This window comes from Ranitomeya variabilis, chromosome 3, assembly GCF_051348905.1.
Source record: "Ranitomeya variabilis isolate aRanVar5 chromosome 3, aRanVar5.hap1, whole genome shotgun sequence".
Taxonomy (NCBI): Eukaryota; Metazoa; Chordata; class Amphibia; order Anura; family Dendrobatidae; genus Ranitomeya; species Ranitomeya variabilis.
The window spans coordinates 71,738,680-71,765,771 of NC_135234.1; the positions used below are offsets into that span (position 1 = coordinate 71,738,680).

Sequence of the window (27,092 nt, forward strand, 5' to 3'; positions counted from 1 at the left end):
CCGAGGTGCCCAGCCCCGCCCACCAAAGCGGAGGCCGAGGGGCCCCGCCCACCACATCGGAGGCCGAGGGGCCCCGCCCACCAAATCGGAGGCCGAGGGTCCCCACCCACCAAATCGGAGGCCGAGGGTCCCCGCCCACCAAATCGGAGGCCGAGGGTCCCCGCCCACCAAATTGGAGGCCGAGGGTCCCCGCCCACCAAATCGGAGGCCGAGGGTCCCCGCCCACCAAATCAGAGGCCGAGGGTCCCTGCCCACCAAATTGGAGGCCGAGGGGCCCCGCCAACCAAATCGGAGGCCGAGGGGCCCCGCCCACCAAATCGGAGGCCGAGGGTCCCCGCCCACCAAATCGGAGGATAAGGGGCCCCTCCCACCAAATCGGAGGCCGAGGGGCCCCACCAACCAAATCGGAGGCCGAGGAGCCCCGCCCACCAAATCGAAGGCCGAGCGGCCCCGCCCACCAAAGCGGAGGCAGAGGGACCCCGCCCACCAAATCGGAGGCCGTGGGGCCCCGCCAACCAAAGCGGAGGCCGAGGGTCCCCGCCCACCAAATCGGAGGCAGAGGGACCCCGCCCACCAAATCGGAGGCCGAGGGGTCCCGCCCACCAAAGCGGAGGCCGAGGGGCCCCGCCCACCAAATCGGAGGTCGAGGGTCCCCGCCCACCAAATCGGAGGCCGAGGGTCCCCGCCCACCAAATCGGAGGCCGGTCCCGCCCACCAAATCGGAGGCCGAGGGTCCCCACCCACCAAATCGGAGGACGAGGGGCCCCACCAACCAAATTCGGAGGCCGAGGAGCCCCGCCCACCAAAAGTAAGTGCGGCCCCAAAAGTAAGTGCGCCCCCGGGTGCAAAAGTAAGTGCGCCCCCGGGTGCAAAAGTAAGTGCGCCCCCGGGTGCTAAAGTAAGTGCGCCCCCGGTTGCTAAAGTAAGTGCGCCCCCGGTTGCAAAAGTAAGTGCGCCCCCGGGAGCAAAAGTAAGTGCGCCCCCGGGTGCAAAAGTAAGTGCGCCCCCGGGTGCAAAAGTAAGTGCGCCTCCAGGTGCAAAAGTAAGTGCGCCCCCGGGTGCAAAAGTAAGCGCGCCCCCGGCCCCGGGTGCAAAAGTAAGCGCGCCCCCCAGTCCCGTGTGTGAAAAGTGCTGCTGTAAAGCTGGTAGCGCTGTTCAAGCACCATGTATTTCCTTCAGGAAATGCCCATCTAATATATAATTGCCTAGAATACTACTTCCTGCAATTTGTGCCAACTTCCGTGGCTTTGTCCGGAGCTAATGTCCGGAGATAATGTCCGGAGCTAATGTCCGGAGATAATGTCCGGAGATAAGTGACGTCACCAGTGTCCTACACCCAGGCAGAGCACAGGGGCCCCAGGCAGCATATGGGGCCCCAGGCAGAGCACAGTGGCCCCAGGCAGAGCACAGGGGCCCCAGGCAGCATATGGGGCCCCAGGCAGAGCACAGTGGTCCCAGGCAGAGCACAGGGGCCCCAGGCAGCCTATGGGGCCCCAGGCAGAGCACAGTGGCCCCAGGCAGAGCACAGGGGCCCCAGGCAGCATATGGGGCCCCAGGCAGAGCACAGGGGCCCCAGGCAGCATATGGGACCCCAGGCAGAGCACAGTGGCCCCAGGCAGAGCACAGGGGCCCCAGGCAGAACATGGGGCCCCAGGCAGAGCACAGGGGCCCCAGGCAGAGCACAGGGGCCCCAGGCAGCATATGGGGCCCCAGGCAGAGCACAGGGGCCCCAGGCAGAGCACAGGGGCCCCAGGCAGCATATGGGGCCCCAGGCAGAGCACAGGGGCCCCAGGCAGCATATGGGGCCCCAGGCAGAGCACAGTGGCCCCAGGCAGAGCACAGGGGCCCCAGGCAGAACATGGGGCCCCAGGCAGAGCACAGGGGCCCCAGGCAGAGCACAGGGGCCCCAGGCAGCATATGGGGCCCCAGGCAGAGCACAGGGGCCCCAGGCAGCATATGGGGCCCCAGGCAGAGCACAGTGGCCCCAGGCAGCATATGGGGCCCCAGGCAGAGCACAGTGGCCCCAGGCAGAGCACAGGGGCCCCAGGCAGCATATGGGGCCCCAGGCAGAGCACAGTGGTCCCAGGCAGAGCACAGGGGCCCCAGGCAGCTTATGGGGCCCCAGGCAGAGCACAGTGGCCCCAGGCAGAACATGGGGCCCCAGGCAGAGCACAGTGGCCCCAGGCAGAGCACAGGGGCCCCAGGCAGAACATGGGGCCCCAGGGAGAGCACAGGGGCCCCAGGCAGAGCACAGGGGCCCCAGGCAGCATATGGGGCCCCAGGCAGAGCACAGGGGCCCCAGGCAGCATATGGGGCCCCAGGCAGAGCACAGTGGCCCCAGGCAGAGCACAGGGGCCCCAGGCAGCATATGGGGCCCCAGGCAGAGCACAGTGGTCCCAGGCAGAGCACAGGGGCCCCAGGCAGCCTATGGGGCCCCAGGCAGAGCACAGTGGCCCCAGGCAGAACATGGGGCCCCAGGCAGAGCACAGGGGCCCCAGGCAGAGCACAGGGGCCCCAGGCAGCATATGGGGCCCCAGGCAGAGCACAGTGGTCCCAGGTAGAGCACAGGGGCCCCAGGCAGCCTATGGGGCCCCAGGCAGAGCACAGGGGCCCCAGGCAGCATATGGGGCCCCAGGCAGCATATGGGGCCCCAGGCAGAGCACAGTGGCCCCAGGCAGAGCACAGGGGCCCCAGGCAGAGCACAGGGGCCCCAGGCAGAACATGGGGCCCCAGGCAGAGCACAGGGGCCCCAGGCAGAGCACAGGGGCCCCAGGCAGCATTGGGGGCCCCAGGCAGAGCACAGGGGCCCCAGGCAGCATATGGGGCCCCAGGCAGAGCACAGCGATATTTTGGACCACTGTGCGGTGTTTCAGACCCCCTGTGTGATGTCTGGGGCCCTGTTCTTAAGTATATTAAAGATTAAAGTAACGTATATTAAAGTATATTATAGATCAAATTTGACACGTTTATGAGCACCATTGAGTGATATACTCAAGAATGACATAATTTTTCAACATTTTATGGTTTCAAACTGTAAACACTCAGAGTTTTTTTTACTTCAACCAGAAAACCTTAACGGTTCATAAAAAACTTGACTGTTCAGGATATGATAAAAGTCATAGTATTCTGAATCTTTAACTTATAAAGATACCTTTACATGGGGTGATTATTGGTTCCAGAGAGGCTTTCGGCCGATAATCGTACACATGGCTGGTGACAGGACAATACAATATAAACGTTCAAAGGTAAACACTGATAACATTAAAATCTAATATATAATTGCCTAGAATACTACTTCCGGCAATTTGTGCCAACTTCCGTGGCTTTGTCCGGAGATAATGTCCGGAGATAAGTGACGTCACCAGCGTCCTACACCCGCTCAGGGTGGACAAAGATATATGCCTTCGTGGTGCGCGGCACTTTTCTGATTGGTTGCCGCCTGCCGCGAGCGACCAATCAGAAATGTGCCGTACTGTCAAGAATTGTCAAGAGCTGGTGAGTGCAGCCATTTTTTGTTCTTTCTTACTATTATTTATTAATTGTATTATTCTTACATTTGAATAAATAAAGTATATATGGATTCTAGACTCCCGATTCTTTAGAATCGGGCTGCCATCTAGTACAACAATAAGAGAATAGAGTAAAAAATAGATGTAAATACAAGCCCCAGGGTACACCTGCCTAAAGCAATTCTATACTATAACAGCTAAATGGCAAAAAAAAGTGAAAAAAGTAGTGTGTGTAAACTGGTGTAAAAAAAAAAATATTAAAAAATAAAATAAAATAAAAATAATGAAAAGGAGAAAACCTCAAAGAAGTGGGATAATAAAGGGTGCAAGGTGCTAAAGCAAATTGCTGAAATAAAAATATTTATGTGAATAGCTTGATATAAAAGTTTGATCACATGAGTACCAAAAAAACTTCACAAGTAGAATCTGGCGCACTGACTGCATCTGCTACCTTATGTCAAGTATGTGGGCGAACCTACAGGGTCCGGATTGGACTCATCAGCCACCTCCGGACCCATAACTACTAATTCTCTTCTAACAGGTGTTTAACACGTTTGGTGTATATAATTACCACACCCTTTTTTTTGTGAACTTGTAGTAAACATCTATTGTTGTGTTCAATACGTGTGTTCAGTCGCTCACTGTTATGAAAAGAAGAGATGCCAAGAAGAAAAAAAAGCATCCAATGAACAAGAAAAAGGTCTCACTCAGCATGGCGAGTTCTTCAACGGCACTACTCCTCCAGACAGCCACACTGCAGATAATACTTGATAAAGGCCCTAAATAGGTCTCAACTTCAGCTTTTTTACAGATGGTTTTATATTTGCATCAATAATTTGTTGAAATTTCATTTAATCCATTCTTCCCTCTACACGTGAAATGTTCCCCGTGCCATGGGCTGCAACACAAATCGAAAGCATGATCCACGTCCACGCTGAACTTTCCTCCTGCCTCTCATCTAACTTGCTCTTTGACAATCTACAATCTGGTTTACACCCCCATCACTCAACTGAGACAGCCCTGACTAAAATCACTAACGACCTACTTACAGCCAAAGCTAACGGACAATACTCTATACTCCTCCTTCTAGACCTGTCCTCTGCTTTCGACACAGTTGACCACTGCCTCCTACTATAGATTCTCTCCTCCTTTGGCATCAAAGACCTCGCCCTATCCTGGACGTCTTCCACTCCCACACTACCTCCTCATCCAACTCTCTCTCTATTGGAGTCCCCCAAGGCTCTGTTCTAGGACCCTTACTCTTCTCAATCTATACACTTGGCCTGGGACCACTCATAAAGTCCCATGGATTCCAGTACCACCTTTATGCTGATGACACTCAGATCTACCTCTCTGGCCCAGACGTCACCTCTCTGCTGTCCAGAATCCCAGAGTGTCTATCAACAATATACTCCTTCTTCTCCTCTCGCTTCCTCAAATTCAATGGGGACAAATCTGAACTCATCATCTTTCCTCCATCTCATAGCTCTTCCTTACCTGACCTATCTATCGCAATTAACGACATCACGCTTTCCCCCGTACCGGAAGTCCGCTGCCTCGGAGTAACCCTTGACTCTGCCGTGTCCTTCAAACCGCACATCCAAGCTCTTTCTACCTCCTGTCGCCTCCAGCTCAAAAATATCTCCAGAATCCGTCCTTTCCTCAACTGTCAATCTACTAAAATGCTTGTGCATGTCCTCATCATCTCCTGCCTCGACTACTGCAACATCCTTTTCTGCGGCCTCCCTGCTAACACCCTTGCACCTCTCCAATCCATCCTTTACTCTGCTGCCCTACTAATTCATCTCTCTCCTCGTTACTCCTCCGCTCTCCCCTCTGCAAATCACTGGCTCCTATTCCCTCAGCATATCCAGTTCAAATGACTAATAATGACCTACAAAGCCATCCATAACCTGTCTCCTCCATATATCTCTGAACTAATCTCCCGATATCTTCCCTCACGTAATCTCCAGTCCTCCCAAGACCTCCTTCTCTCCTCCACACTTATTCGCTCCTCACCCAACCGCATCCAAGACTTCTCCTGAATATCTCCCATCCTCTAGAATTCTTTACCCCAACACGATCAACCATCAACCATATTCGGATCCTTCAGGCGAAACCTGAAAACTCACCTCTTCAGGAAAGACTGCACTGACCCCACTGCCTCCTCACCACTACCGGTGCAACTGCCTCCAACACCGGATCTCCTGCAATCCTCAACCCATTGTCTCCTTCCCCACCATCCTGTAGAATGTAAGCTCACAAGGCCAGGGTCCTCGCCCCTCTGTATCAGTCTGTGATTGTTAGTTTGCTTACTGTAAGTGATATCTGTAATTTGTATGGAACCCCTTCTCATGTACAGCACCATGGAATCAATGGTGCTATATAAATAAATAATAATAATAATCCACCCCCATGAATTCGTGGTCAGTGAAAAGTTCTTTTCCAGAATTTTTGTGGCCTTTTTTCTCCACACATACCTTTGATCTTTGGGGCAAAAATTGTTCTATTTTAATCTGATTGGTACACAGGACTTGTTTCCAAAATGCATCAGGCGTCTTTAGATGTTGTTTTGCATACTTCTGACGCTGAATGTTATGGTGAGGACGCACAAGATTTGACATATATATGCCATATTTGTGCAGGTGTCTCTGAACAGTAGAACAATGTACCACAACTCCAAAGTCTGCAAAATCTTTCTGAAGGTCTTTTGCAGTCATGCAGGGGTTCTGATTTGCCTCTCTAACAATCCTACGAGCAGTTATCACTAACATTTTGCTTGGTCTTTCAGACCTTATTTTGATCTCCACTGTTCCTGTTAACTGCCATTACTTAATTACCTTTCGAACTGAGGAAAGGGCAACTTGAAAACACTTTACTATCTTCTTATAGCCTTTTCGTGCTTTGTGGGTCTTTACCATTTTCATTTCTGTTTTTATAAAGCTGGGAAATTGTCATCACCTAGCCTTTCCTAATGAATATAGTGAACAAGCCATAACCCTAACAGGCTAATTGAGGTCTGAAACCTTAGGGTACCGTCTCACAGTGGCACTTTGGTCGCTACGATGGCACGATCCGTGACGTTTCAGCGATATCCATACGATATCGCTGTGTCTGACACGCAGCAGCGATCAGGGACCCCGCTGAGAATCGTACGTCGTAGCAGATCGTTTGGAACTTTATTTCGGCGCTGGATCTCCCGCTGTCATCGCTGGATCGGTGTGTGTGACACCGATCCAGCGATGTGTTCGCTTGTAACCAGGGTAAACATCGGGTTACTAAGCGCAGGGCCGCGCTTAGTAACCCGATGTTTACCCTGGTTACCATCGTAAATGTAAAAAAAACAAACAGTACATACTCACATTCCGGTGTCACGTCCCTCGCCGTCTGCTTCCCGCACTGACTGTGAGTGCCGGCCGTAAAGCACAGCACAGCGGTGACGTCACCGCTGCGCTCTGCTTTTACTTTACGGCCGGCACTCACAGTCAGTGCGGGAAGCAGACGGTGAGGGACGTGACACCGGAATGTGAGTATGTACTGTTTGTTTTTTTTTACATTTACGATGGTAACCAGGGTAAACATCGGGTTACTAAGCACGGCCCTGCGCTTAGTAACCCGATGTTTACCCTGGTTACCCGGGGACTTCGGCATCGTTGGTCGCTGGAGAGCTGTCTGTGTGACAGCTCTCCAGCGACCACACAACGACTTACCAACGATCACGGCCAGGTCGTATCGCTGGTCGTGATCGTTGGTAAATCGTTTAGTGTAACGGTACCCTTAGTCAAAGTTATCTGAGCACACAAATCTCCAAGGGTGCACAAACTTTGTCATTGGCCGATTTTCCTTTTTGTAATTTTTAAAATATAAAAAATGATAATATATCTTTATTTTGCTTAAAATACAAGGAAATGTGTAATCTTTAACTTTAGCCCTTTTAGAGATCATTTCATCTTCAACTTGCTTTAAAATGTTCACAATACCAGTAATTATGACCAGAGGGGTCCAAACTTTTATATGTCAGTGTATGTTCTTCATATCTACAAATGGCCTTATCATTAGGCATCATTCTCCTCTTTATTAGTTATTACTACAGGAAACATACAAATTCTGCACTTTTATTTCTGCTCATTCCTTCCTTCCTGTTTATCACAAAGAAGCTAATTATTTAAGTGGGCAAAATTTCTCGAATACAAATTGTACTTCACATAATATATTTTGCTGTATACTCATAGTAGTAGTCTGATAACTAAAAAGTTCTTGGGTCAAAGGTTCAGAATAATCATCAGACCAGTTAATAGCTAGAGATAATGGGGACATGATCCACATTTAAGTACAAATAAATTTTTGAATTTTTGAAAATATTTTTATATTTTTGGATGTTTTTGTTGTGATGCAGCAAATGCTATAGGAGAAGGTGAACTCAAGAAATAGCGTATAAGAACCACCAATAATGATTTTTGTGGTTGCCTGTTTTGTCTACTATTGGACACAACCTTTCAACTAGCACGTTTCCTACAAAATGAGAAAAATGAAGCAAAAAGAAAATGTTCTAGAACTTCTTCACTTACCCATATTTCTTTCACATTTATTGTTGCTACAATCCAACTGATTCCTACAGCAAGGCAAAAAAGACCGATGATAAAGAATGAGCTGAGCACGGATTCGGGGGTTAAGGTTGGCTGCCATGCTGGGATTCTCTGCTGCTTGAATGCGGTGTTATCAGGACATTTGGAAGTTGGAATATTCTCATTTTCTTCCTTTTTCTTTTTTCCCATGTTACTCCTGTGTCAGGTCTCGGGATTGTGTCTTATTTAATGGAAGCTTCCAGGTAGTTCCTAATTGTCATTGTCCATTGCAAGGTGGTGGAACTTATCTTCTAGTGAACTTCCTGAAATTACTGATTAACTCCAGTCTCGGTGCTCTCTGGTCACTCCTGCCTTCTGTCAGCCTGTGTCAGTCTTGCTCAGTGTACTTTGCTCATGCATAATGCAGTCAATGAGCTCTGTATATCAGAGCATGTTTGTTTTATAAAGCTATTTATGATCCATACCTTCCACGCCTTAAAACACTGCTGCTTTTAAAGAAAAATGCACTTACTCTAAACTGGGCGGTGAGTGTAACATTTCTAGATCAGATATTGTGTGAACTTTATAAGACTTTTCTCAAGACATTAAATCAGTCAAGCAACTTTTACTGCCAACATTATAAGAAAGAATATCGTTACACAACACCCTTTACTATAACTTCATCTCATGAGAGAAACAGTTTAAAAATATTCCTTAAAATGAGGATTCCTTGGACTAATATATTATAATATAATCGTGGATATAATATATATATTATAAATAATATAATATTATGGAGTAATAATTTATGTTTTAATATTTTTCTTTTTTGATGCTGTATCTTCATTTTGTTATGCGTATTATAACCAAACTTGATCCAATTTATGTATAACTGCTTCCTTTACTTATCCCATCCCCCTTTTTCCTATTCTTTCCTTACATCTCCCTTACACCATCATAGTTATTATTATAAAAACCAATAATGATAATTAAACAAGACATTAGATCAGTATTTCCCATCTGGGGTGCCATTGAACCCCCACAGTCGTGCCATGGCACTCTGGTTACAAATGGCAGCGGGAGTGCCGCACACTAGACAGGAAGCCGCTTATGGTGCAGTGCCGCTGATTTATTCAATTACCCGAGTGCAGATACAGTTGAATAAGATGGTGTCACAACCCCACTAGTGCCATTCAGCAGGAGAGTGGGCAGAGCAGCTAGCGGGATAGATCCAGTGTGAGTCAGTGGGATCCTTGTTTTCTTCCAGAGGGCACGGTGTTAATTTATTCATATATTCGGACAGATGTATGATACTTTTTTTTTCTTTAAATTTAGTGGGCACAGTGATACAGGAAAGAAATATATCTTGGTACCGTGTTAGCCAGTAGATAGAAAAATATTTAGAATTGAGAGTCCTCAGTGGTTGATACCTTTTAATGGCTAACTGAAAAGATGGTAACAAATTGAAAGCTTTCGAGACTACATACGTCTCTTCATCAGGCAAAGACTAAGGCCACGTTCACACGCTGCGGGTTCCTCTGCGGGTTAATCCCGCAGCGGAATTGATAAATCTGCAGGGCAAACCCGCTGCGGTTATCCCTGCAGATTTATCGCGGTTTGTTCCGCGGTTTCCGCTGCGGGATTACTCCTGTACTATTGATGCTGCATATGCAGCAATATGCAGCATCAATAGTAATGTAAAAAATAATAAAAATTGGCTATACTCACCCTCTGACGTCGCGATCTCCCCGGCGCTGCAAGCGGCTGTGCCGACAAGGACCTTCGTGACGTCACGGTCATGTGACCGCGGCGTCATCACGGTCATGTGACCGCGATGTCACCACAGGTCCTGTTCAGCACAGCAACTGAGACCGGACGCCGCGGGCAGCGCTGAGAGGTGAGTATAGCATGATTTTTTATTTTAATTCTTTTTTTTACACCCAAATATGGTTCCCAGGGCCTGGAGGAGAGTCTCCTTTCCTCCACCCCGGGTACCACCCGCACATTATCTGCTTAACTTCCCGCAACGTGGGCACAGCCCCATGCGGGAAGTTAGCGGTTCAATGCATTTCTATGGGTGCAGAATCGCTGCGATTCTGCACCAAGAAGTGACATGGTCCTTCTTTTTTTCTGCAGAAAAGCCGCGCGGATTTTCCACAGAAAAAAAGGATCGTCGGCACAGCGGGTTTTGTTTTCCATTAGGTTACATTGTACTGTAACCTACATGGAAAAAGGATGCGGACCTGCAGCTGCAAAACAGCTGCGGGTCCGCAGCAAAACCCGCAGCGTGTGAACATAGCCTAAAACAAATTCTGAAGAATCACATATTTAGTATGGAAAAAAAAAAAAAAGGAGAGGGGAAAAGTGGGCACAGTGTAAATTTTTACATATATGTTTAGGAGCACAGCGTATATTTTTGCATATATTTAGGGGCACAGTGTATATTTTGTTTATATTCAATGGGCACATATTATATTATATTTAGGGGACAAGGTGTATTAAAAATTATTTGGTACAGGTGCCCTGAGGTTAAACATTTTTTAGGGGTGCTCCTAGGACTAAAATATTGAAAAATACTGTATTTATTATAAACATTTATTTCAATTCTCATTTAATTTTAGAGCTCATGCATACAGCAGAGCAATGTACATAACATGTAAGGCGGCACACAGAATGCCTGCACCTCCATCTAGAGAACAGATGCCTCCATACGGTAACCACATTATTGTGAGGGGTTCCCCTATTTTTGCTCTCAGCTCATAGTCTGAGACCATATAGGAGGTGAGACTTTTAGCTCCTTTCAGTTGGTGTTGGTGCTGTGTGGTGGCCATTGTTGCTGTGGTTTTGTGCCTATGGGGTGGAGTGACCTAGATTCATCGGGGCTCAGCCTTGAAGCGTGGGTGCTGTGGGGCACCGGGTCACTCACCATGCTGGTACGGAAATGCTGAGGTGTTGACCGGCATCTGGCGGGGCAGATTTGAGATTAGGGACCCATTAAGAGGTTCACCATGACGAGACAGTCTACTTCTTACAGTCTGATCAGAATGATAAACTAAGGATCAACATGTTAGGGCATGTTAGGTTAGGCTATGGGTTGAACTAGATGGACTTACAGTCTTCCTTCAACCTTAATAACTATGTAACTATGTAACTATGTATCATGTTCAGTTTTGTAAAATTTTTGCTTAACCGTAATAGATCAATGTGTAAGTTTTGGATGTGCAGACTTACGTTTTTTTTCAGCTATGGTGTGGCCCATTTACCAAATAGATGCCTCCATATGTGTTAACCATAGTATTATTTTTTGTATTTTATAGTGTCCTTAATTCTAGGGATCTGAACATACAAATGCAGCAATTCCCTTGAATTAATGTTTCTAGGGCATAAAATGTTGCTAACACTATTCATCTTTTTCTATATGTTTCCATATTAAATTGGAGGCATGCAGAGTTATATATTGCAGTCTTACAGATTTATGTAGGCCTTGTACAATGTAAAAGCTGTAATACAGCGCACACACTGTAGAGGTAGGCTATGGCTGCCATGAGGCGATGTCCTGGTTGCTCTTGTCTTCCTGGATAGCCAGAATTTACACAGAACTCCTCTCCAAAAGGACTGGAATGTTAAGAAGCAAGGGGATGGAAAATTGGCCCAGGAGCCATGGAAAGGGTGTAAACGAAAGCAGGCACCACGTGTTCGATTCCTATGCACCTACGTGTTCACCAGTTTTTCATTTGCACCTTATTCTTCTTTCAATTTTATTTTTCTCTATTTAATATGTGTTCGACTGTTTGCTTTTTATGGTCATCATTCTATGGACGAGAGTTGTGGTTTCTAGATATTTTTGGCTGATTCATCCATTGCGACTTTGTTACCTGAGGAGCCGGCTGTAAATTAAAGTTGGTCTCCGAAGTTGATTGCGCAGGAACAGCTTCTAAGCATGGGCAATCACTGTGATGTTCAGATTTGTCATGGTGCCTTAAAGGGGTTGCCTGGTCAAATCCGATAGGTTTGCAGTCACTTTATAGTTTACAGTAAATGTTCTTATTAGTATTATCAGCTATACAGTGGACAGATACCACTAACAATCTTTAACCTCTTTAAGCGGTTGTCCGGTCGAAACCGACAAGTCTGCAGTCCCTCTGTGTGACTGCAGACTTATGAATCCCCCAGCGCAGGCACTATGCGCTGCGGAGATTTGCCGGTTTGAGACAATGGACATGAATGTATGGATGAGTTGGACATACCCCTGGCCGGTCGGTGTGGACTCCCTCCATTCACTTGTATTGAGTCGAGGCCGCTCCCACTGGCCGGGTGCATGTATAACTCATACATACCCTCCATTCCCTGGTCTGAAACTGGCAAATCCCTGCAGAGCACAGTGAGTGCACTGGGAAGATTCAGGAGTCTGCAGTCACACACAGTGACTGCAGACTTGTCAGTTTTGTCCGGACATCCCCTTTAAGAGTCTAAAGATTATAAATGGTATCTGTGTACTGTACAGCTGATAATACTAATAAGAACATTTACTGTAAACTATAAAGTGATGACCAAAATAATAATAATGCAATTATAATCACAGACGGTTCAATTTATTTTCATGAAAACTTCAGTAAAGAGCCCTATTTTTGCAAACTGTAATTTATTAAATTAATGAAAGGCTGTCCATGTTAATTAGTTAGTGAGGCAGGAGCCCAGTGTACTCATGATATGCACGCTCTCCAACTCTCGGGCTCTGAATGATTGATTTCTCCTTGTGCCGCATTCAAACAAAGTGATTTTTTTTGAACGTAAAAAAACCCAATGGTTTGATTTCCTTCAATGTTTGTTGTTGCCATCATATGCAAACAAAAAAAAAAATACTAAGCTCCTCCTGATAACCCTATCAATAAGGGACAGTTATATGGGGGAGGGGGTCATGTCTGCACATCATATATATAGTTGATTCCTTGCTGACCGTACATTTCGAGGTTTGAGATGCAAGTTCCCAAAAGCCACTCAAATTACTGTTTGTCACTTTATGTTGCCCAGGACAACAGACCTGACAGTTTATACAATTATGGCTGTTACACTAAAGTACGGTTAAGTGATTTATTCCATCCAAAATCCTTGATATGTACAACAGTGTAGAGAGACGCAGAAAGGCGTCGGTTCTGTTGGGATTAGCTAGTCATCAGTAGAGAGGCCTCGTTCATACTTTCGTCGTGGTTTCAGTTACTGAAAGTGACATAAAAGTGACCTGTAAAGTTTTCAGCATTTTTGAGGATAAGAGCGTCGAGTATTATCAGTGCCAAACAAGGGAAGAAAAAAGGTTCAGATAGACAAAATATTGCCAGTATGTCACACAAAGCAAATTGGGGTCTTGCAAAAACTAACTGGGGACAATTTATCAACTGTCTGACAGAAACACTTTATTGCCGATAGCAACCAATTACATCACAGCTTTCATTTTATCAAAGCTGTTTAAAAAATAAAAACTAAGCTCTGATTGGTTGCTATGGGCAACAAAGACAGTTTTGTTAAATGAGGCCCAGTATCTTATAGTTGTCACCTGGAGTCAACACCAGAGAATAGTTTTTTCCCCTTCGACATAAATATGATAAATAATCAATTTCACTGGATGGACTGGTAGAACATTGCTGTTAATCTGCTGACTGTGTGGAGCGAGCATCGTCTACCACTACATCTCTATCAGTGTTCTTCCTGCTCACATTTATGGTCCTGTGAAAGCTCTGATATACAGTAATAAATGTGCCAGTAAAACCTTTATAACCAGGCAAATAAGGGAGGATGTGCTGGGCCACAGGCCTTTAACCCCTTCATGACCTTGGGATTTTCCGTTTTTCCAGGTTCGTTTTTTCGCTCCCCTCCTTCCCGGAGCCATAACTTTTTTATTTTTCCGTCAATATGGCCATGTGAGGGCTTCTTTTTTTGCAGGACGAGTTGTACTTTTGATCGACATCATTGGTTTTACCATGTCATGTACTAGAAAACGGGAAAAAAAATCCAAGTGCGGTGAAATTGCAAAAAAAGTGCAATCCCACACTTGTTTTTTGATTGGCTTTTTTGCTAGGTTCACTAAATGCTAAAACTGACCTGCCATTATGATTCTCCTGGTCATTACAAGTTCATAGACACCAAACATGTCTAGGTTCTCTTTTATCTAAGTGGTGAAAAAAAAATCCAAACTTTGTTAAAAAAAAAAATAAAATATTGTGCCATTTTCCGATACCCGTAGAGTCTCCATTTTTCATGATCTGGGGTCAGTTGAGGGCTTATTTTTTGCGTGACAAGCTGGCATTTTTATTGATACCATTTTGGTGCAGATACGTATTTTTGATCGCCCGTTATTGCATTTTAAAGCAATGTCGCTGCAACCAAAAAAACGTAATTCTGGCGTTTTGAATTTTTTTCTCGCTACGCCAGCGATCAGGTTAATCCTTTTTTTTATTGATAGATCGGGCGATTCTGAACGCGGCGATACCAAATATGTGTAGGTTTGATTTTTTTTTTATTGATTTATTTTGAATGGGGCGAAAGGGGGGGGATTTATACTTTTATATTTTTTTTATTTTTTTTCACATTTTTTTTTACTTTTTTTTTTTAACTTTTGCCATGCTTCAATAGCCTCCATGGGAGGCTAGAAGCTGGCACAACTCGATCGGCTCTGCTACATAGTAGCGATCATCATATTGCTGCTATGTAGCTTAATAACAGGCTTGCTATGAGCGCCGACCACAGGGTGGCGCTCACAGCTAGCCGGGATCAGTAACCATAGAGGTCTCAAGGACCTCTATGGTTACCATTCTAATGCATCGCTGACCCCTGATCATGTGACGGGGGTCGGCGATGCAATAATTTACGTCCGGATGCGCCGGTTAAATGCCGCTGTCAGCGTTTGACAGCGGCATTTAACTAGTTAATAGCGGCGAGTGAAAAGCGATTTCACCCGCGGCTATTGCGGGCACATGTCAGCTGTTCAAAACAGCTGACATGTCCCAGCTTTGATGCGGGCTCACCGCCGGAGCCCTGCATCAAAGTGGGGGATCTGACCTCGGACGTACTATCCCGTCCGAGGTCAGAAAGGGGTTAAAGGGAGGACGACATGACAGGGTTGAGGGGACATACAGGGAGTGGAACAGGGGAAAAAGGGGGGCAGTTTATTAGAGGCTAGGGGGATTTGAAAAGCAGGATAGGGATTGGGCTGTGGGTGGTAGGAGGGGCAAGGGGTGGAGTTGAGGGGATCATTATAAAAGAGAGCTGCCATTATAGTGGGGCAACCATTTTGGTGCCCCTATCATAGTGTAAACAAGCTATAGGGTGCATATGCGATGGAGGTTGAGGTGATCTTACAACAGATGAGGGATGCCACTGATTCGAGGGGCGCAGGTTGGCTGCAGGCATCGATACAAGGCCTGCTGCAAGGAGGAGGGGAGACGGCCTCGGAGAACTAGGCCTCCGGAGCACCTGAGCCCTGAGGTTGCCCCCGGGCCTGGCGCCGTGTAAGGAGCCCCTCACGGGACCCTCTGGCTGAGATCACAGGCCGCAGGCCTAGGGCGCGAGGACCCAGAGTTGGGAGGAATCCTGAGAATTGGTGGGGCCTACAACGGGGGAGGTGTCGGCCTCCCCCTTGATCAGCGCAGCGACGACGGAGGGATCCGGGACCAGGTGCGGTTGGTGCCCAGCCAGGAATGGACCCAGCTCAGCAGCGGCAGGAAGCGCAGGTATGCGCCTTAATCCGGGACGCGGCGTGGGGGATTCGCACACTCACTGGCAGTGATGAAGACAGGTCCGGGCCCAGGGTTGGCGGGAGCCACTACAGACCGGGCCGCCTTTCGGCATCACGAAGGGACCTGTCGGGAGACATCGGTGCAGGCCGCACAGCGGCTGGTGGGTGGCGGTGTGATAGCTCTGCCCACTCGTTAGCTGCTGCTGCTGCTGTAGAGAATGGCAGGAGGCAGTTTAATGCTGCCTATTTAGTGCAGGAGCAAACAGAGAGGAATGAGAGAGGCGCACAGGGGACTCACTTAACCCCTGATGGCTTGATGGGAGGGATAGTTTAGCAGTGTGGGGGGGAAGGGGGGTAATACGGGACAATGGCCTGCATCACCTGAGAGGTCGGTTACACAGAATGCTGCCCAACGTAGCACTACACTGGCAGATCACACAGCGGTCAGTCGAGATCGGCTGTTTGGGGCTTCATGAAATGCGAGTCAGCAGGACACAGATGGATCGCTCTCGGATCGGGTGCTTCTGGATTCGGGACTGGCGGCTGCTGGGAACACAGCACCCAGGCAGCTAGGTGAGAGGGGATCATTAACTTCTTTTCAGCCGTTACTTGCTTCTAATGTAGATATGAGGGAGGGTTCATTTGCGGGGGGGGGGGGGGGGGCTAGTGACAGAATGGGTATTGTATTACAGGGCTTCAAGGATTTGGTTAGACTGTGGGAGTCGGGGAGTGGTCAGGGCGAGGCATCGCCGTTGTCAGCATGGTTGGGTAACGTAAGGGAATGGGGAATTGTGGATACGAATAGGGTAATGGGTTCATCTAGTTCGGCGCCATGTACAGTAACGAGAGGTTCTGTAGCTGTTGGGGAGGCGGTGGCAGCTGGCGGCAAGGTAACAGATCAGGGATCTTCAGGAGACAGTGGGGAGAAGGAAAAAGATGAGTCAGTATGGTTGGATGATGCAGCTAAAGGGGAAGTTTATGTATGCTTTCAGGGGCCATTGGTAGCTCATTTGAAGCAGGAAGTGAAGGAAAGAATTTGGAAGGGGGAATATGTAGAAATCTTTTCCTTACTCCCACTAGATTGTTTTAATTTGGATAGGGAAAGATGGGACGAGTCTAGGAAGGAGGACGAAGATAAGAGGAGGTTTCGACTAATTCCCCGCACCTTCTCTAATTGTCTGCAAGCATTTGCGATACTAGCTAGTGTCATTGGGGAGAAGTCACCAGAGAATTGTTCTCCCCTGTTTTGCTATATGGATGCGATCGGTGAGGCATATAGAGTTTATGGGGGACAAGGTTGGCTTAGATACGATGAACAATTCCGCCAACGGAAAGCGGTTCAACCTGGCATCCGTTGGGATCACAAAGACATAGCATTATGGATGAGAGTAACGGCTCCGGTCAGAATAGGGCAAGGGTCGCAGTCTTTTCACGGGAGCACCGGGGGTTCAGGACAGTCAGGGCACTCGGTGGCAGTACAAAAGGGACTGTGTTTTTCCTTCAACGAAGGGGCATGCAGATTTGGTGCTAAATGTAAATTTAAACATGAATGTTCTTCCTGCGGATGTAGTCATGGGGCATACAAATGTTTTAGGGCCGGAAAGCAAAAAGGGTCAGAGGGATTTGAAAAAAGGGGTGACACCAGTGCGTCTGGCAGAGATGGAATGGTTTCTAAGTAGGTATCCAGATAGGGAGGCGGCGGTACAACTTCTAGACGGTTTTCGGGACGGGTTTAAAATTCCTTTTGTGGATGTTGAGGTGCGGTTATCAACCAAAAATTTAAAATCAGCTAGGGAGTTTCCGGAAGTGGTCACGGAATAATTGAATAAAGAAGTAGCATTGGGGAGAATGGCTGGACAGTTTGATTCAGCTCCCATCACTGACTTGAGGGTTTCTCCATTGTTCCAAAAAAGGAGCCCAATAAATTCAGGTTGATTCATCACCTCTCATTCCCAAAGGGTTCCTCGGTAAATGACGGGATTGACCCGCAGATATGTTCGGTTTTATACACGTCTTTTGATATGGCCATGGTTTGGGTTAGGGAATGCGGACAGGGGGCTCTTTTGGCAAAGACGGACATAGAGGCGGCTTTTTGCTTGCTACCAGTTCACCTGGATACCATGCATTTGTTGGGGTGTTTTTGGGATGGGGGATTTTTTGTGGATCGCTGTTTGCCAATGGGGTGTTCGCTGTCCTGCGCGTATTTTGAAACGTTTAGCACATTTTTGGAATGGACGGTTAAGGAAATGTCTGGGCTTAGCTCATGTATTCACTACTTGGATAACTTCTTGTTTGTTGGTTCAGCTAAGTCTTCAGATTGTTCTGTTTTACTGCGCACAATGGAGAGTTTAGCTAAGAAATTTGGGGTCCCTTTGGCGGCTGAAAAAACAGTGGGCCCAGTGACGGCATTGAGTTTCTTGGGTATCGACATTGATACGGTCAAATGGAGTGCAGATTGCCAGAAGATAAATTGGTAGATTTGAGAGTTGAGGTTAGAAGGGTTTGTGGTCTGAAGAAGGCAACATTGTGTGAAGTCCAATCGCTGCTAGGTAAATTGAACTTTGCATGTCGGATCATGCCCATGGGTAGAGTATTTTGTCTTAGGCTTTCTTTGGCTATGGTAGGGATTCAGGTTCCGTCGCATTTCATCAGGATTAAGGAGTTTAAGGATGATTTAAAGGTTTGGGCTCTTTTCCTTGATTCCTATAATGGGAGGTCGATTTGGATTGCGCCTATGGTGGCGGCTGAGGATTTAGGCATTTTGATAGGTTCAACTAGTGAGCGGGGTTTCTGTTTTTCAAGGCAAGTGGTTGGTGGAACGGTGGCCTAAAATCTGGGAGAAACAGGGCCTGTTAGCCAATCAGGTGCTGTGTCAGCTGTTTCCCATTGTCGTGGCGCTATCATTGTGGGGAGGGAGTGTTTGAAACTAAAAGATTTGTTTTGGTTGCGAATCATTAATGTCTATGAGAGCCATAAATTCATTATCTTCACCCGATCAGGCTGTGGTGAGAGTTCTACAGCGTATGGTGTGGGCGGGCTTGCACTTTAACTTGTGGGTTACGGCGGAGGCCAAACCTTAGAAAAATTACCCTATTCTTGAAGCTCTTTCTTATTCACAGTGGTCTCGTTTCCAGGAGTTTGCACCTCAAGCGGAACAAGCAGGCCTGGAGTGTCCAGAGGATTTGTGGAACCTTCCGTTGGGGCAGTAAGAGATCTGTTGTCCGGGTCCTTGCAGCTGGAACATGGTCATATTATGCAAAGGCATGGGATATATGGGAAGATTGGGAAACTAAGTTGAGTGTGGGTTTAGAGAATGAGTACAAGTTGCTGTTGTTAATAGGACACAATTGGGAATTGGGCTGGTCAATTCCAAAACTCAGTAATTTTTTATCGGGTTTAGCCTTTGGCTTTAAGTTTAGGGGTTTGCCGGATTTAACAAAGTAATTTTTGGTTCTTCAGGTGGTTAAGGGGTGGCGTAAAGGTTGGAAGGTGGTGGATGGCAGACGTCCGGTATCGTACGAGGTGCTATTGATCTTGGGTGAACAATTAAGCGTCATTTGTTCCTCTCAGTGGGAAGTAGTTTTGTTCAAATTGGCTTTTTCATTGGTGTTTTTGGGGCATTTCGCTTGGGGGAGTTGGTCAGCCCTTCTAAATTCAAAAAAGGGGGATTGCTGAGGCAAGATGTGGATGTGCATGGGGATAGGTTGGTCATAATCCTGAAGTCTTCTCAGATGGATACTGAGGGAAGGGGTTGTAGGGTGGTGCTTTTTGACGTGAAGGGTTCCCCTTTATGCCCTTTGCATTGTATGAGGCAGTTTTTGATGGGAAAAGGGGTCTGAGATAATCCGTTGTTGTACATGAGGACGGTTCCTTTTTGTCACGATTTCAGTTTTTAATGGTGTTTAAGCGTTGTTTAGAAAAAGGGGGTATTCCGGCAAAGAACTTTAGTGGGCATTCGTTCCGTATTGGAGCAGCTACGGAAGCTGCTAGGAGGGGTATGGGGGAAGAAATAGTAAAGAGGATCGGTCGCTGGGACTCAGCAAGATTTCGTTCATATGTTCGCCCATCTTTGGCATAAAAAGCATGTTTGAATTTATTTGGTTGTGCTGTTTTGTTCTTTGTTTCAGAGCCAAGACAACTGCTCACGTGGATTATGGGTAAGGCTACTTTCACACTAGTCTGTCGGTACGGGCCGTCGCAAACCGTCGGCCCGACGTACCGACAGTGTATTAAAGTAGCACAACGGGGACAGCGGATGCAGTTTTACAATGCATCCGCTGCCCCATTGTAATGTCCGGGGAGGAGGGGGCGGAGTTTCGGCCACGCATGCGCGGTCGAAAATGGCGGACTCGACGCACAAAAAAAGTTACATGGAACATTTCTTGTGCCGACGGTCCGCCAAAACACGACGCATCCGTCGCACGATGGATGCGACGTGTGGCCATATGTCGCAATGCGTCGCTAATGTAAGTCTATGGGGAAAAAACGCATCCTGCAGACAACTTTGCAGGATGCGTTTTTTCTCCGAAACGACGCATTGAGACGTAGGCAAAACAACGCTAGTGTGAAAGTAGCCTAATTCCTTTGTCTTTTGGGCAGCAGTGAGGGCAGAAGTTCATCCGGATGGGAGACAGCTGGGTGTGCCAAGAACATTAGCGATACTGAGGTGGATTGGTAAAAGGGGGATGGCGTGGAAACAATTGCTTCCTGAATTTCAGATTTGTTCATTTGGATCGAGCGCCTGATGTGCTGGTGATACATTTAGGTGGAAATGACCTGGGTAAACGACCATGCAGAGACTTAATCAAGGATATCAAGTTTGATATGTTGAGGTTGTAGGCTATGTTTCCCAGGTTGTTGGTGGTATGGTCAGACATCATTCCTAGGAAGGTATGGTATGGGGCAAGGTCAATGCAAGGCATAAATCGGGCCAGGATCAAACTAAATAGGACAGTCTCCCGCTTCATGGTGAGAAATGGGGCAGTTGCGGTGAGGCATATTGATTTGGAATCGATCGAAGGGGAATTTTGGAGGAAGGACGGTATTCATCTGAATGCGATCGGATTGGATATGTGGTGTTTGGCAATACAAGAAGGCATTGAAAAAGGTTTGTTGGTGTGGCGTGACATAAATGTTTAAGGGGTCAGAACATATATGTTGGTGGCGTAGGGGGGAGGTCCTCGAGGTTGGTGGTGCTAGTAAATGGCGTCTCGGAAGGGGGGGGGATCATCAATGATCCTGGACTCCCCCTTGGGTGGTTTAAGTGGAATGGAACTTATTGGTCACACAGAGGAGAGAACTGGGATCCGTGGGTAATTATGGCGAAGACTGGCCGGTCGAGTCTATTAGGGTCTCTGAGCTGGTGCCTAATGGCTAGAGGCATGACTAGACCTGGGAAAGCCAAGTTTCTGGATTTTGACCTGAGGCTGTTACAGTTTTGGGGCCTCGAGGACCGCCCTCCCTGTGGTTGATGTTAAATGAAAATAAATTGTTATGTTAAATGTTAATAAAGTCTGCAGTGGCCAATTTATCCAAAATTGAAAGTATGTTGAGTCATTATTGGGTCAAGGACGGGTATTTAGTTGGATAGGTTGGAGGGGGTCGGGCCATTTTATTTGGAATCAGTTGGGTGAAAATCACAGGTATCACAAATACCCAATTGTCAAGTTAAAGACACATGTCTGGGAAGTGAACGTTTCATAATGGGCCCTACTAATATATAATACGACATAAGGCTCAGCTCATTCCCAATAACCAACCAGACAAAACTTATTAATACGCATGTGACAAAGAATAAATTATAAGTATATTACAGAATGTGTTTTGGACTCTACAGCTCATATAATTTAGATTTCCGGTACATTCACAGAAATGTTTTTGTGGTCCGTGTGTTCAACAGACCACACATAAACCAATGCTAGCCTGTATGCTGCTCAAATGGGCGATTTTCCAGACGGACCTCAGGTCTGCGGGGAAAAATAAATCGCAGCATGCACTAATCTGGCTTGATTTACAGATCAGTCTAGTACTTGTTAGGCCTCATCCAGGAGTCCATATTTTGTCTTGTACACAAAAAACAATCCGAGTTCCATTTGTGTTTTTGATCCTATTTTCATCAGTGTTTGGTCAGGGTATCAGTTTTTATCATAAGTGTTTGATGTTGACACGTTCAGTTTTTGGTCAGTATTTTACCTCAGTATTTGTAAGCCAAATCCAGGAATGAGTGAAGAATTCATAAGTGGTGATTAGGGATGAGTGAATTACTTCGGATAACTCCTTATCCGAATAGCTATAGCGCTTACCAAATAGCTGCATCGGGAACCCGGATACCTGGAGCGCTCCCGATAATCAGCTGTTTGGCACCGTAGCTGCATGTGTCCTGGCTGTGACAGTCACAACACATGCATGCAGAGCCTGTTTGATGGGCCGTGACACATGCAGCTGCGGCGCCGAACAGCTGATTATCGGGAGCGCTCCAGGTATCCGGGTCCCCGATGCAGCTATTCGGATAAGGAGTTATCCGAAGCTATTCACTCATCCCTAGTGGTGACGCGTTTCTATTAAGCCACATTCACACGTTCAGTATTTGGTCAGTATTTTATATCATCAGTATTTGTAAGTCAAAACCAGGAGTGGAACAATCAGAGGAAAAGTATAATAGAAACATATGCACCACTTCTGTATTTATCACCCCCTCCTGGTTTTGGCTTACAAATACTGATGTAAGATACTGACCAAATACTGAACGTGGGAATGTGGCCTTCTACTTTTCCTCTTCTTGTTCCACTCCTGATTTTGTCTCACAAATACTAACCAAATACTGAACATGTGAACCGTCTCAGACAGCACATAAATTGAACGCTGATGCAATCTGTGTGCCGTTTGTGATTTTCAGTCTACAAAAAAACACAGACATGTGAATAGCCCCATAGAACACGTACCCTGTATAATCTATCAATGAAAAACACGGATAGACGTGTGAAAAATGGACGTCTGAAGGAGGCCTAAATTACAGGCAATGCCTGCAAGCATTCACTGTGCAGACTAGCACACAGATCTGTGCACAGACCCAGTCATGTCTGCAAGTTGTAGATGTGATTGGTCAGCAAAGTTCAGCACTCATCCGAACTTGTCGTTTGAAGAGAACCTGTCATCAGGATCAGGCGTTATAAACTAAAGGTATGCACATAAAGGCGCCGTGCTCCTGATTCAACAGGTACCTTCACTGTAGAAATCTGCAGACTGGTTATTCTTTAGTCACCATTAGAAGCTTTGGTGTAATAAGTCGTTTGTGCATCGGGGCGTGCCTGTGGGGCGTGCCTGTGGGTAGGGCCTTCATCTCTGCTACGGCCCCTCAGATGCCTCTGGTGTATCTTCGTTCTGTTTAAAATTCCACGTGGGTGCGGTACTAGGACGGCACTGGCATGGAATATTAATGAAGATACGTACACCAGAGGCAGCTGAGGGGCCTAATGGGAACATACTACTTCTCTCCATGAATTAATGCGGTTTTAAACCTCGAGTACTAGTACAATGTATAGTAATGAATGTCTGAACATGGCCTTGAGACTAATTATCCATAGCTGATGGTTTATTATTGCTGTTACCTGGTGCCAATTACTGTACAGTATGTCTATAGTTACAGTCAGAAGAATAATATACAGAGCAGTGCATTATTCTGAAGTATAAATGATGTATTTAATAGCAAATTCATCTGTAGATTGATTGCCTGTGTGTGACTCATCGACACTGGGGTCAACAATCACTGGGTGGTCTTCAGCGCGTCTCAATAAACCTCCTATTGATTAAACATACAGTAAAGTGTGGCACGTCACCCAGACACACTCAGTCATGTTTTACAGCCTTTCATTCATGCTGATCACATCTCCTTCCGTTCATTTTTTACAAGTAATGCGGTGATGATGGGAAATTCTTTAGGTTTTGTCTGTAGATGCCGGTCATTGCAAGGAGATTTTTTTCTGACAGCTTCTTCACCAAATCATTAAGTTTATATCTGTGGTTACTCGAGTTCTCCGCCATCACTCTCTCTCATGGCGGTTATTTCAGAAGTGCACCAAGCTTTGCTTTATTTTTACAGACTTTCCACTATTCCACAAGTGAAGACCTGGGAATTCTCCAGGTTTCAGAGCTAACCACCAAAATCTCAACACTAAAAGAAGCTGTAGTCATAAATAACTCTACAGTAGAACACCAAGCATCTGTCATGATCCCAGCCAAGGTTGTCAGGCTTTTCCAGACTATTGTAGGTCTTGACCTTCTTCATGTCTCCAGACCTGGATATCATCTTTAACATGGTCCTTACATTCCATTTAAAGGGGTTATATGAAAATAGAAAAATGTCTGTTCTCCTCTTGTCCAAGGTCTATGTCCGGTTTTGCAGCTCAGCCCAATCAATCACTTAAAGGATAGGATCACTCGACAGTCTTCTCCACATCTGAGAAAAACAGTCCGATTACTCTGATCAGAGCGGCATTCGCTTTTCTCGGACATGGAGAGAAAAATTTTGTCAGCTTGTGTAAATTACACCACAATGGGATGTCATCCAAGTGCGACATGATTTTTCCATGGACCCATCGACTTGCATTGCCAATTTTAATCCGACACTTGGATAAAAATTGGACATGCCTCTGATTTTTTCTGCAGACCACTTGGACTGTGAAAAAAAATCGGACATGTGCACAGAATTATAGAATATCAGAAGTAGAGGGCTGTCTGTGAAAATCACCGATAGCACTCGTCTGAGAATATCGGTCATGTGCACGAACCCAAAGAGAGTAGGTCAGCACAAAATGACTGTTCAAACTAAGCACAGGCACGTGGTGCACCCTTGGAGTGACTAAACAAATCAATGCACATTACCACCTACTTGCTTTCCATCTACCTCCACTCCCCTCATTTGTGATGGACAGCTCTGGCTTTACAGAAGATAAATAAGGGCAGAGAAACGAGGAAATGGAAGGTGCACTGAGCTCGTTGGCTACACCAAGGGTGCACCAAGGGTCTGTGCTTCTTTTTCTGTTGACAATCCCCCTTTAATGGTGATGGTGACTTTGTGGACAAACTAAAAAAAATGCCAGAAACAATTTTGTCTTAACAGAAGCAATCAAATTTACCTCCAGTGCTTATCCGAGCACTGTACTTCAAGACTACATGCAGCCCAATGGATCTCCAGTAGGAAAATGGTGGCAGTTCCGGGAATAACCAACACTTCATATGTTCCGTCCTCCTCTGGTGCTTAAAGTGTTCAGAACATGTGCAGATACAAGTATCAGCATATGCATCAAATGCTATCAGTACCTGCACAAAGGAAGATGGAGCAGGAGAAACAGCGACTCAGGTAAATCAAGAGAAAGCTGCCACCTCGTGTCCTATAAATGGGGACATTGCCGACATCCAGTGCAGGAAGCAATGACACATGAAGCAGGGGTAAGCAATGGGATATTTATGGTTGGTGAGGTCAGTACCCGATAGTTAGGGCCAGAAAGTAACCAATCCCTCTAAATACTGCTTTTTATATTTTATTTAGGTGACGTTTATGGACACACAGATATTATTGACCCTCTAATTACTGATTGCTTTAAAATTCCAGACACAATAAAAATCAGCCAGCTTTTATTAATCATGCACAGGATGAATCGAAAGATATAAAAAAATTCAGCAGCAACAAAAACACAAATATTCTGGATAAAATGCTCGGCAATTGCATATAACACGGGGGTTAAAATAATCCAATTTTCACAGATCCATCTCTGCACGCAGCGATCAGACCCGACTCCAGGAGTTCAACCATCGACTTCTTTACCTGCAAGAGTAGAGCACAGGGTAAGGTATCCGTGTACATGACCTCAATTCATCCAGCTCACATAGACAGTAGCACTGCTGGTACGCATTAGATTGTGTGTAGGGGCAAGCTTATAGATCAAGGGGAATAAAAGCCAAGGTATTATTCCTAAATTACCAGGAGTAATAACAGACGAACAGCACAATGTAAAGTTGTAAAAAAAAAAAAAAAAAAAGGGTGCAGCATTTTGCAACAGACATGACTTCTGGCAGCCCCAGTAATCATACAGCGATAGCATGTCCTTGTAATATCCCGTCAGGCTGAAAGCTTCATTAATGGCTGTATATAAATGCATAAACCTTCTCTCTGATCAGCCCGTACACAGATAAAGCCTCTGTGCTACGTCATACAGGAGCACTCCAGGTCCACAAAGCCAGAGAGGGGCCAAGTGGTCATTGTCGTTACCCTGCAGCGCTGGGATCCTGGGTTCCCCCCACACACAGAAACACAGCAATAGGTGAAAGGGTTATCATACACTCTCACTTCGATATTGAGAGGCGCTGTAAGACTTTATTCCTACGATGAGCCTTTGGTGAGTTTTGATGCTGCAGATTTTCGACACCTATTATTTAAATTAAGCTACTTGTGGTTTTTCACTGTGTTTTTTAATAGGCATTTTTATAGCGTTTTTTGTCTCTTGTTGGTGTCATGCTTTAAATAAAGCTGCTTTTGTTTTTAATACTTCCTAGTATTTGACTTTGACAAAAGTTATTGATACACTTTGGTGCGGATTACGTGCATTTTTTATGCGTTTCCACTGTGGAATTGCACTAAAAACGAGTGTGTGGTTTTTACCTGTGGATTTTCAACATCTAATGCAAGTCTATGGGGAAAGATCCCTACAGAAAACTCAGCGTACCCACAAGGGAAATTGACATGTTGTGGATTAGACTTTTGGCTGATTACCAGGTCATGGGGTAACTGCCCGGCAGTATTGCCATCTGTCTTAAATTAGAATCAGTAGGGAGCATAATACCAGCTGCACGACACCTAGCGAGCGGCTGACAGACGCCCCCACAGCAGCGTCCCCCAATGCAGAGAGAAGCCGGACAGCCCTTGAAGGGTCTGGGCACATCACGTATTTTTCAGCCATATTACGCCAGGAATCTGAATGAAGAAGCGCTGCAAAACTGCCCAAACAATTACCATGGTGCACAGCAATGTAAAAACGCCAATGCGGTGCACATATTCAGTCTTGTCACTTCTTTTAACCTCTTCTGAATTCGGAAACCGTGAAATGGTTAAAAGTAGTAACATCTTCATACTTTGAGCTGCCAGCTCTTTATAGTTGAAAGCATAGAGAAAAGAGCAGCCAGGAAGGCAGAGCCGTCACAAAAACGATGACAGGACCACCAGGGGAAGCAGCAGCAGGACAAAGACCGACGGTGTTTTCCCTAAAGAGGAAACAGTCAGCGGCTCTGCCACTG

The 27,092-nt window shown here is 46.4% G+C and overlaps 2 protein-coding genes across 4 annotated transcripts in view; both read right to left on the minus strand.

Moving 5' to 3' along the window:
- The window catches only part of LOC143815177 (cell cycle control protein 50C-like), a 61,582-nt gene extending 53,123 nt beyond the window's left edge, over positions 1 to 8,459 (minus strand). Inside the window, exon 1 of the mRNA XM_077294132.1 lies at positions 8,078 to 8,459. Coding sequence (XP_077150247.1) covers positions 8,078 to 8,284 — 207 coding nt within the window. The 5' untranslated portion in view covers positions 8,285 to 8,459. The remainder of the gene's footprint in view (positions 1 to 8,077) is intronic.
- Positions 8,460 to 25,419: 16,960 nt separating this feature from the next.
- The window catches only part of CMSS1 (cms1 ribosomal small subunit homolog), a 398,466-nt gene continuing 396,793 nt past the window's right edge, over positions 25,420 to 27,092 (minus strand). For all 3 annotated transcript variants that reach the window (XM_077294137.1, XM_077294136.1, XM_077294138.1), the window contains exon 10: positions 25,420 to 25,626. In XM_077294137.1, the coding sequence (XP_077150252.1) occupies positions 25,543 to 25,626 (84 nt within the window). In that variant the 3' untranslated portion in view covers positions 25,420 to 25,542. The remainder of the gene's footprint in view (positions 25,627 to 27,092) is intronic.